General features: G+C 42.7%; 1 protein-coding gene across 1 annotated transcript in view; it reads right to left on the bottom strand.

Moving 5' to 3' along the window:
- The window catches only part of FIG4 (FIG4 phosphoinositide 5-phosphatase), an 83,327-nt gene that overhangs the window by 2,569 nt on the left and 69,148 nt on the right, over window positions 1-11,610 (bottom strand). Inside the window, exons 21-22 of the mRNA XM_066613353.1 lie at window positions 5,210-5,292; window positions 2,498-2,584 (exon numbers count right to left, since the gene is read on the bottom strand). Of these exons, the coding sequence (XP_066469450.1) occupies window positions 2,498-2,584; window positions 5,210-5,292 (170 nt within the window). The remainder of the gene's footprint in view (window positions 1-2,497; window positions 2,585-5,209; window positions 5,293-11,610) is intronic.

The following is an 11,610-nucleotide window of genomic DNA, read 5'->3' as shown; positions in this document are numbered from 1 at the left end:
AGAAGTAGCATGGTCTTCTGTTGTGTGTATCCTGTGAGATGACCTCCTACCTGGTCACATAATGGTTTTTGTCTCCAGGCCAAGATATGGCTTTCCAGAAAAGCTTTAGAGGGGTGCATGTCTGCTGGTTATTACCACTTGGCTACTGTCATGTTGGAGCTTTACCCCTGGTTTGCTGTCTGCCTATTTGCTGTTGCATTCCTGTTCTCTTTTTGTGTCTTTGCTATTTTTGACGTCTTTAGCTGTTATTTTTATAGTAAGCCACTTCGCTTTTTCTTAGAAATAGTGAGATATGATTTTTTTTAAAAAACAAAGTTTATTGCTTCTGTTTATCTTTTACCAGTTGCTTTTCCCAAATTTTCTTCCATTTCTTATTTGACTATTACAGAAAAATGATATATTTTAAATTGTGTATTCTATGGTTTATTACAGAACAGTGTTGAGTGTTTATTTAGCTGGTATCATAGCAACTATGCACTGCATCAAAGCAGAAAGAAGAGTTGCCTTTTGCCAAGAAAAACTACATATATACCATTTTATTATGAATCTGTAATTGCCTATACTTTGCAACTTAAAGGATCATCCCAAAATGGAAACTGTCACGTTGTTCTAAGGATTCCATAAATTAACAGTATTTATATACCACTTTTCCACAAAGCAGTTCACAAAAAGGTTTACGGAAAAAAAATCAAACAAGCTTGAAAACAGTCATTTTGTACACAGAGTAACTTTGCCTCCAGACAGACAAGTTTTTTTAGAAAGTGGAATGACTTTTGAAACAGGGATCACTGCTTATGGTGGGTGTACTCATCCCATTTTTGCCTGTGGAAAAACAGATTTTATAGGTTCTTGTGGTGTTTCAATCCTCTGACAACAGATGACAGGTTTAAGGAGTGTGTACATATGTACATACGTGCACAAACACATGGGAAGAAGCAAAGAACTTTCAAACAATTTTCTTAAACTATTATATCTCTAGCTTTCCATTTGGGAGAATGACACAATTTTGCTGTCTCGATTATTTCTGCCTTACATGGATATCTTTCCATGAATGTCTGGGGGGAAAAAACTGAGAGAATACACGGGAAAGTATTCTGAAATAAATTAGGTTGCACATTGCATCTCAATGAGACATAATTGAGTATACTGAGAGGAGGAGAGATACCACCACATGAAAACGTATAGTTTGGAGACTTGCATGTTAATGAATTCCAAGGACCTGTGAAAGTCAGGAGTCTTCAAATCCAGGGCTCACTGCCTTTACTATATCACCCCCAGGGCACTGTCCCAACCTCATAATGGCTCGGGGTGCACATGCTCAATTTGAATCTTCAGGTAACACTCACACTTAAGGGATCCAAACTTTCAGTTTAAGTACACACTTTTTAATCCTGTCAGCTGTTGTCAAAGGGTTTTGAAACACCACAAGAACTGGCCTCTGCAGGCTCCAGAATGCCTGCAGAAGCAAGCTGGAAGTTGTGGGCGTGAACTGGAAGCCAGAAGCAGCCTCTTCGGGCTCCCAAATAAGGCTCTGCAGTGTGGCAGAGAGCATTGGATTGTGACCCAGCGCTCACTGGGTCATGACCCGCCACTATTATAGATTGCTTATTGTTAAAAAATTTCTTGCATCTTCATGTATCTCAATGTCTTTTTCTTTTCTTGTTTTTTGATCTATGTCAGTACTTATTAATAGAGGAGGAAAAAAAAGAGCCATATTGGGCAAGGGTCAAACAGGCATGTTAGATGGTTGCCACACCCCAGAATCCTGTCTACATTTTCAGACCGAACAAGGTGAAAAGAATCCATAACTCTTGGACCAAAGATACAGAGCAGACACTGACTAGATCAGCTACTGTAGTGTCCAAGTTGTGGTAGATGTTAGCAATTTCAGTTGTGAAGTGTCTAGCAAACTGGTTAGAACGAGCAGCTGAGCTTGTCCCCTCTTGCTTTGGAGGAACCATATGAAACAGATTCCCCAAACAAGCATTTGCAGTGCCTGGTGAAGACATTTATGTTTCACCAGGCATTTCAATTGTTTTGATTGGCCTGCCAGGTTGACTCTCTCTCCCCAGCTTCTTTTACCTGTTATGATTGGTGTCAATGGTTGGATTACTGGATTTCTTGTATTTTTGGGGGTTGTGTTATTTCTCTACTAAAAGTTATTTTGGGGGCCTAAAGTGGGATAAAAATTATTAAATAATATTTAAAGAGAGCCTGTGCAAAGAGCCTGTGCAGACTGCATTTACTGGTGGAAAATTTGAAATTAAAGTTATAACTTTTCTCCTAAAGCCATGTATTATTTTTCTTGCACATCATATTTTGGCTTTGCCAACTGTTATATGAAATCAATTTATGAAATTGTATAACACAGCAGTCCTTGAAATTACAAGTCTTCATTAAAAAGTACTATTGAACTCTATTTGACAAGAGAGAGAAGGAGAATGGGTGGTAAAAAGGCTTTATGAGCAGAAATCAAAACAGAATGATCAGTACTCACAAATGTATGACCTCATCTAAGTGTTTAGAACCAAGGAGCTGATGATACTTGTCTTGCTTGTGTTGACTCTGTCCCAACTGAACAAACCTACGAATAGAAGCAGAAAAGTCACAATGGGAAAAGAACTTTCTGAAATAATGAAAATGATATGTCTCTCGCAACTTTGTAAGAGTCACACAGTTTTAGTAAGGGACATCAAGTTCCTTAAAGAGCAGCTGGAACACACACCACACCTTCCCTTTGAAACTAACATTCTAGATGACTAATGCAGTAGTTCTGAACTAATTTTTTTAAAAAATATCTATTTTAGAATGGGTACTTCTTCAAGCTTCCACTTATTATGAACCTCACTAAAGTTCAATTAAGTTTTAGACAAGAATACAGACTATTAATGGTTTGTCAAGTGACTTTAACCAGAAAGGGGTACACATTCTGAACCTCCAATTGAAACAAATGAGACAGAGTTAAACTGCAATTCTTGGGCAGCCCCAGCGCCTGCACTGAGGTCAGCACCGAGAAGGCGCATCAGAGAGCTCCAGGTGATGAGTATCACTGTTGGCTGGCAGCAAAGCTTTTCAGAGCTGGGGAAGACAGGGGGAGGGTGGAACTGGGAGGATGGAGGGAGGATCAGGCCTAGGAGGGAGATGGAGATGGTGGCAGAAGCTCTGCTGAATCCTAAGACTCCTCCAGAGCCGCAAACATCAACAAGGGTCTCCTTAGCTCTGCACCCACTATAGAGAGGGTGCAGATCCAAGTAGACCCATCTGGGCCACATTAGCTTGACATGGGGTAAGGAAACCAAGGTTCCCTTCCCCCAGCTTCCCTGGCCACACAAGATCCAGCAGCAGTCATTTCAGCATGCTGCTCCTCCAGGTACTGGGGAGGCTTAGAACTGGGCTCTAAATGTGTGCACTGACTCATTTTTTGGGGGGGGAGGAATTTGCACACAAAGAAGACCAACTTGGTGTAAGAGAGCTTTAGTTCTTTCCTCTCCCCCAGCTCCATCAACAATGCACACCTTCAGGTGTACTATTTACATCAAGAGAAATGTATCATTGGTCTGGGAAACTTTTTCCCTAGGTAACTAGCTCATGCAAGGGTAACGGACCCTAACTGGAACTATGGCAAGGTAAGTATTAAAGCCACAGAAATAGCTGGAAACTGTCTGAGGGAAGTAGTGCCTATGGTTATAGTTCTGTGCAGTTATTCTTGCTTCTGCTTCCCAGATTTATATGGTCAGTGAATGAATTGGGGGGGGGGGGGTAAAACTGGTGGAGCTATTCACTGCCACCATCCTAAGGTAAGGATTTGCAGGCAGAGCGGAATTGTCTGAAATAATTACCCCTCCCAGGAGAATACAGAACCCCTATGGTTCTTGTTTAAAATGTAATCACATTAGTACCTGCAAGCAATCAGATGTGGCAACCCACCAAATTACCTGTGAACATGGCCTGGGCAGGTAAGGAGTCAAAATATAACCAGTTTATCAATAATCAAAAAGAAGGAAGATATTAAACAAAAGGGAGAAGGAATATCAAAAAAGTAGAACCAGTGGGCTGAAGCAACATGCCTGAAACCAGCGGGATGGACACAAACGACAGCTTCATCAAATTAGTTGTAGTAACTAGTAACGCCCAGCAGAGGAACTTGCTACTAATGTCTTAGGAATGCTGCCCTTCTTGCTTACTGAGAATACAAGGGTGCACCTTCCATGAACCAATAGCTGGTTCCAATGGCAGACATGGCAGAACACACTCAAGCGTCCTTGTGCCCGACTATAAGAAACCTAGGTTTAATGTCTTCATGGGGTTACCTGTTTGGATGAGAGGAAGCCACCTGGCCACTTTATTACCTGTCCTAGACAGATGGGTCTGGCTGCCCAATCAGTGGGCATTTGCCATTCTCAGTAGCAGGCTTGGCTAGAAGCTCTTTTTTCTGCGGAAACAATCTCTCCTTTATATTTCCAGGCCAGGTTCAGACATTTTCCATCAGACTGCGTGTACTTTTACTACCCATCTTTCTGTCTTCAATTTGTTTAAATCCTTTTATGAACTAGTTTAAATCTTTAATAAACAATTTACATTTTAACCTCTGGTCTGCCTAGTCCATGTCCATAGGTAATTAAGTGGGCTATCATATCTCTTTGTCCTGCAAATGCTACTGTGGGTTTGATTTTTAATAAGAACCCGTGGGGTTTACTGCTCTCATGGGAGGGTTCCCCCCCTCTGACAGCCCTCCTCTACCTGGTCTCTGCAGCCTGAGATGGTGGCAGCAAATATAAACTAATTTCTCCCTAGGAGTCTCTTCCCTGACAGGTGTTTCCACACAAATAGTACTGCACAGGCACGTCCCAGCACCTTTTAGGATGCCGAGTCAGCATAGATGGCTCTGGGGGATTAGAAGTGTCCAAAAATAAAGAAAAATAAGCAAAAGAAACATGGCAGGGCATGTATCACAGCTTTCTACAGCTGCAATCCAGTTTGCACTTCCCACCACATGTGCCGATTACAAAAATAAGGATCAATACATGCATTTAAGGTAATGTGCACTTCACTGTTTTTCAACTATATTGTATGTTGCCTTGAGTGCTCCAATTATTCAGAGGGAAAGGCAGGCCATAAATCACTTAAATAAATAATTCAGGGTGGAACATGCCAACTTCTCAAATGTGTTTTTCTGTTGGTATTAGGAAGTTAGGGAGAAATGTGTTACCTTGCATATATATTCAGGTCATCTTCTGAAGGAGATTCTGACAGGTTAATCTCATACACATCTTTTATAGGTTGCACTGCATTCTGAAGCAAAACAAAATAAGTCTCATTCTCATAAAGTGTTGGACTTTCATTGTATTTCAAAAATACGTATACCTTACTTCGTAAACATGCAAGGTGGGTTACAAGGGAATAAAACAATAGCTATAACAATCAATAAATATGCAATCAAATTAACAACAGCAGCAGGAAGACTCTCAATGCCCGTTCAGCAGCCACAAGCTATTTGCAAGAGGCAGAGTTCACATCCTCTCCAAAAGTCTTAAAGATGATTTTTTAATGTTTCCAGAGTCATCAACTATTATTGCAAGATATATCAAAATGATAAACATTAGCACCGAACAGAATTCTTCCACCCCAATAGGAAATGCCATGAGCATATTATAATGCACTTTGAGTTCTCCTCTTGCCAGTTATGTATGACTGAAGCAGGGTTTCTTGGCCTGGTGCAGCCCTGCTGCACCGTCTTCTCCGAATTGGGACCGTGTTTGGCCAAGCCACTCCGTGTGCCTTCATCGAGTGGGAATGCTCCTCTGAAGCAGGAGGAAACATGAGGCTCAGCTGACTGCTCATGCTGAGCAGAGGCACCAGGGCACCGGCGCTAAGGATGGCCAATGCCTGCTTCCACCATCAGGAGAGGGCACCAGCCCCAGCAAAGGTGGCGACTCAAAATGTGGAAGCTTGTATCTTAATTATATTTTAAACTCATATTTTATACATTTTCATATTAGGAAATTTTTTTTAAAGCCTTCAGAATATTATTTTTGTTCATGCATCCTCGGGCTCTCTGTTGGATGCGGTACACAAAAACCAAGAGAGAGTTGTTTATTTGGGGTCCTAATAATTTTATTATGCTTCAAAAGAAATTGCACATTTATGAAATCAGCAAGTACAAATTAGCTGCAGTTAACTACAGAGCTCTAACTACCACAGATATTCACCTATAAGGCAAGAAACGCAGCCTGAATCATTGCCTCGCCTGATCTCCAGGGCATGCAAGCAGCGAGGGTGAGGGGAGCCAAGTGAGCCAGCCAGCCAATCTCTATGTGGGAGGAGGGAGAGAGCGAGCTGGGAGAGAAAGAAAGTGATCTCTGTGGAGAGGAGGCGTTGTGCAGGCTGGGGCTGCTGCTGAGCGTTCGCAGCTGCCTGCAGGTGTGCTCCACATGCTCCTTCAGGCTGTTGCCCAACTGCAGGAGCTGGATGCGCTGGGCTGGGCTGCGCAGGGCAGGGGCATCTGCCACCGCAGCCATCAGTAGCCCCCCCCCGCTCAGCACCAGCACCCATGGGGGCATTGGGCACCCAAGACAGAGCAGAAGTGCAGGAGACAATGAGCTGTGTGGGAGGGGGGCATCTGAGCGAGGGAGAAGCAGTCGTTTGAAACGGCTGAGTCCATCTCCTCTTTCCTTCTTGTTCCCCCTTCCCACTGCATATAAACTTCAAGCACTCCCTTGGAAAGCCCAACTTGCTAACCCCCTTCTCATCTCCCCACAGATGAAGCTGGACAGGGTGGCGGAAGGGGGGGAGAGTGATCTTTTTAAAAAAATAGAAGAGAGAGAGAGGCAGCCTGCAAAAGGCTGTATCTTTGTTTCTTAAGCCCTCTCTCTGTAATCATTCACCACTGATGAAGTTGTACTGGTGGGGGGGAGAGGAAGAGTTAACTTTTATAAAAGGAAAAGTGTGTGTGTGTGTGTGTGTGTGTGTGTGTGTGTGTGTGAGAGAGAGAGAGAGAGAGAGAGAGAGAGAGAGAGAGAGAGAGAGAGAGAGAGCACTTACACTTAAAACAGTTAAGGCTACAATCCTATCCTCACTTTCATTGGAGTAAGCCCCATTGACTATTAAGGAACTTGCTTCTGAGTAGGTATGCCTAGGATTGGGCTCCCAGTCTATTCCCTCTTCTGGTTTTCCTCCCCATCCCCTTACTGTATACACTCACACTTCAGTCTCTCCCTTGAAAAGCTTTTTGCAGAGCTCCTTGCTAACCTCATTTCCCCCTATCCTCACTAATGAAGTTGGACTGGAGGGGAAAAGTCCCTGCATTTGTGTATGTGGGCGGGAGCATCTATGAAAGAGAGACAGAAAAGCAATCTCCCTGTGTGTGTGTTCTTTTCACTGGAAGAGTCCTGGAGACCTTGCAAAGATGAAAAGCACAGGAAAAGCAGAGAGTAGAATTTAAAGTTGAATTATTCTGCAGCGACAGGTATTTTAGCCAGAGATCTTCGCTGTATGCTGGCAGGAGCTCTGAAGCACTTGCAACTGCTGCTTAAGAGAGCACGTTTGCTTCTGCAGTATCCCCAGGCAAACAGGCACTTATGAAGCAAAGTTTAGCTGCCTGAGATCCCATTGCAATGTACTGCGTCCATGCAGGAGCCACTGAAACCCTCCTGGGGGAGAAGTAAGGGATTAATTGCCATCCCTGAGGTCCCCACCCCCCACTTGGGGCTGTGTGTGAATAATCTTATTGGCCTGCTCTATTGTACTTCACACTTTGGCTTTTTACTAGATGTGTTCTTGCAGGCTTGCTAGTTGTCTGCTGTTTATTATAATATGGATATTTTAAATTAAATTCTTGTATATGTGTTCCTAGAGGCTTTTGATGTTACATTAACCACCAAGGGGGGGGGGGGAATAATCTTATGCTTGAAAAATTATCTCTGAGTATTTTCTTGATCCTTACTAGTAATACATTAAATTTTGAAAGGGTCAGGAGAGAGAATAATTCCTTTAGGTGGAATAGGTGCTTTGATGGCTGCTAATTCTTGCCTTATTTCCAGTGGTCTTCCTTCACCTCACCCTCTTTCAATAGTCAAAAGTGGAGATAAGTTGTGAGGTCAGAGCATGCTGAATTTCATAGCAAGAGACTGACAGTGTATTAATGCTTCTTAATAATATATTTGAATTAATTGTAGAATATATTATTTAATTTTTATTTCATTGTATGGGAAGTGCCAAAAATTTATGGGCCCTGGGTGCCAAATGACCTTCCGCATGCCAGAGTCAGATACCCCCCTAAGTTTAACCTCCGATTTATCCAAGGGTCATAGAAAATTCCATGCTTTATGGCTCAAAACCTGCCCTCGACTTATCTGTGAGGTCGACTTATGCTTGAGTGTCTGCAGTATGTTAGAGTTCAATATCGGATGTGTCAGTGACAAGTCTTTATTTCATTTCACCCTGTTAGAAATGTCATCTTTTTAAAAACGTTACTGGAACAACTTGTGTTCTCTTACAGTGCCACCTTTATTTCCCCATAAACTCTCTGAGACTCGTTTTCTCCCCCATTACAATGTGTGAAGTCAGACAAGGCAACTAGCTTGTCTGACAAGGTGGTCAAGGCAATTCAGTGCAGTGCTGTCAGGTGCTTAAATGGGTAAGAAAATGTCAGAGAGCATGTCAAGTCAAAAGCACAGGACAGAAGAGAAGAGCATAAGAGAACCTATGCATAGGAGAATTAGGGTATCTGAGAAAACACCTACTTCCATATAATCTGGCTCGTCCCCTCAGGTCATCAGAGAAGACATTTTACAAGTGCTACTGCCCAGGAAGGTATGTGGGACAGCGTCAAGAAATAGGACCTTCTTAGTAGTGGCACCAACATTATGGAACTCCCTTCCTCTTGATTTACAAACTGTTTCCTCCCTGGAAGCCTTCCGACGAGGCCTGAAGATATTTCTTTTTAGACAAACATTCTGAGTTCTTGGCCTTTTTAGTATCTTTTAACTTTAATTTCTGGTTTTTATAGGCTTGGGGCTTTTATAATGCTGCTGCTGCTCTTTTTATTGTATTAATATTTTATTACTGTTTTTATGATATTCTTAATTGTGAAGGGTTCTAATGTAATTTGTATTTTTCATTGTGATTTTGTGTTCTTTGTATTTCCCCACACTGTTGTAAGTGGCTTGGGTCCAGGGAGAAAGGCAGGGTAGAAATTCAGTCAGTTAGGGCACAATCCTAACCCCTTATGTCAGTGCTTTCCAGCACTGACATAAGGGCAATGCAGCTCTGAGGTAAGGAAACAAACATTCCCTTACTTTGATGAGGCCTCCATGAGTGACACCCAACTGCAGGATGCAGCACATGTCCCATTGGCACTGCTATGCCAATACTGGAAAGCACTGACATAAGGGGTTAGGATTGTGCCCTTAGTCAGTAAACAGCTGCTGGATCAGGCCAAAAGCTGATTTTGTTCAGTTTTATCCTCCCCAACTGTTTTATGATCCACCAACTGCCTCAAGAAAGCCTACAAGCAGGAAAGATTGTCATAATTCTCTCCTGCTATTTCTCTCTTACAAATAATATTCAATACTACCACTGAACCTGGAAGCAGTCTATAGACAGCATGACTAGTAGCCATTTACAAGACCTGCTCTCCAAGAATTTGTCCCTTTTAAAGCCATCCAAGCTAGTGGTCATCACCACATCCTGTGGCAACAAATTCCACAGACTACATACAGTGTGAAGTAGCTCTTTTCATGTGTCCTAAATCTCCTGACAATCAGGAGATCCTTGGTTCTTCTCTTCCCTAGCACTAAATCTTCTCTCTCTCTCATTGCCTCCTGCAGAGTTTACATGAAGAGAACTGAAGTGATCAATTACTACATTTTCACCTACAAATGCTTCCTTGATTTCTTTCTCCAAGTCAAGATCACCTTCAGCATTTTGATTATGAGGGCAACAGAATGTCTCTAGTACTAAATTACTATTTGGGCCTGGTATTTCAATCCACAATGATTCTCTGGAGGAATCTGGTCCATCCTAAGCTCCTGTTACAGAAACACTAGTCAGGATACTATCCACCGACTTGTATACAATGATTCAGTTGCACATGCACAGAACACAATATCCTAATTCTACAAAGAACTCTGAGACAAAGCTATAACCATGTATAGCTGAAAATCTGAGGAGTTGAGCCCCTGATATTAGATATTCTGTTGTGGACTGCTTAGAGCAGTGGTTCTCAAACTTTTAGCACCGGGACCCAGTTTTTAGAATGAGAATCTGTCAGGACCCACTGGAAGTGATGTCATGACCAGAAGTGACATTATCAAGCAGGGAAAATTTTTAACAATCCTAGGTTGCAATCCTACTCACACTTCCCCAGGAGTAAGTTCCATTTACTATCATTGTTAAAAACAGCCTGTTAAAAGTACAGATCTTAAACTTTCCCTAGTGCAGTCACATGCCATGGTAGCATCAAGTCTAATATATTAAAAATAAAATATTGAAATGAATGGGGACTCGCCTGAAATCGGCTCACAACCCACCTAGTGGGTCCCTGACCCACAGTTTGAGAAACATTGGCTTAGATAGAAATGCTTTGGGTCAGCCATAGAGGTCTCAGAATTCACAAAGAAACTGTACTAAATTCTCCCAGAACAAGCATTTTATACCAACGCACTGACCATGAAGGGAAACTGCCAGGATCAACTCCTGTCATGTATTAGCTGCTGCATATATTACCAGGCGCCATAATCTGGTGGTGGACAGGTCGATTGGGTGGACAGGTCGACCCAATGTGCGGCGGCAGTGAAGAAGGCCAATTCTATGCTTGGGATCATTAGGAAGGGTATTGAGAACAAAACAGCTAATATTATAATGCCGTTGTACAAATCCATGGTAAGGCCACACCTGGAGTATTGTGTCCAGTTCTGGTCGCCGCATCTCAAAAAAGACATAGTGTAGATGGAAAAGGTGCAAAAGAGAGCGACTAAGATGATTACAGGGCTGGGGCACCTTCCTTATGAGGAAAGGCTACGGCGTTTGGGCCTCTTCAGCCTAGAAAAGAGACGCCTGAGGGGGGACATGATTGAGACATACAAAATTATGCAGGGGATGGACAGAGTGGATAGGGAGATGCTCTTTACACTCTCACACAACACCAGAACCAGGGGACATCCACTAAAATTGAGTGTTGAGAGAGTTAGAACAGACAAGAGAAAATATTTCTTTACACGGCGTGTGGTTGGTCTGTGGAACTCCTTGCAACAGGATGTGGTGATGGCGTCTAGCCTGGACGCCTTTAAAAGGGGATTGGACAAGTTTCTGGAGGAAAAATCCATTACGGGGTACAAGCCATGATGTGTATGCACAACCTCCTGATTTTAGAAATGGGTTATGTCAGAATGCCAGATGCAAGGGAGGGCACCAGGATGAGGTCTCTTGTTATCTGGTGTGCTCCCTGGGGCATTTGGTGGGCCGCTGTGAGATACAGGAAGCTGGACTAGATGGGCCTATGGCCTGATCCAGTGGGGCTGTTCTTATGTTCTCAATCTACAATGTATCTGTTGCACTTCCTTAATAGTACAGATTCTGTTGATATATCATTGCTAAGCTGCTTCATGCCAC

The sequence above is a fragment of the Tiliqua scincoides genome, chromosome 1, assembly GCF_035046505.1.
Source record: "Tiliqua scincoides isolate rTilSci1 chromosome 1, rTilSci1.hap2, whole genome shotgun sequence".
Classification (NCBI taxonomy): Eukaryota; Metazoa; Chordata; class Lepidosauria; order Squamata; family Scincidae; genus Tiliqua; species Tiliqua scincoides.
The sequence above is the reverse complement of the archived record's forward strand: the minus strand, read 5'-3'. Positions and strand labels throughout refer to the sequence as shown.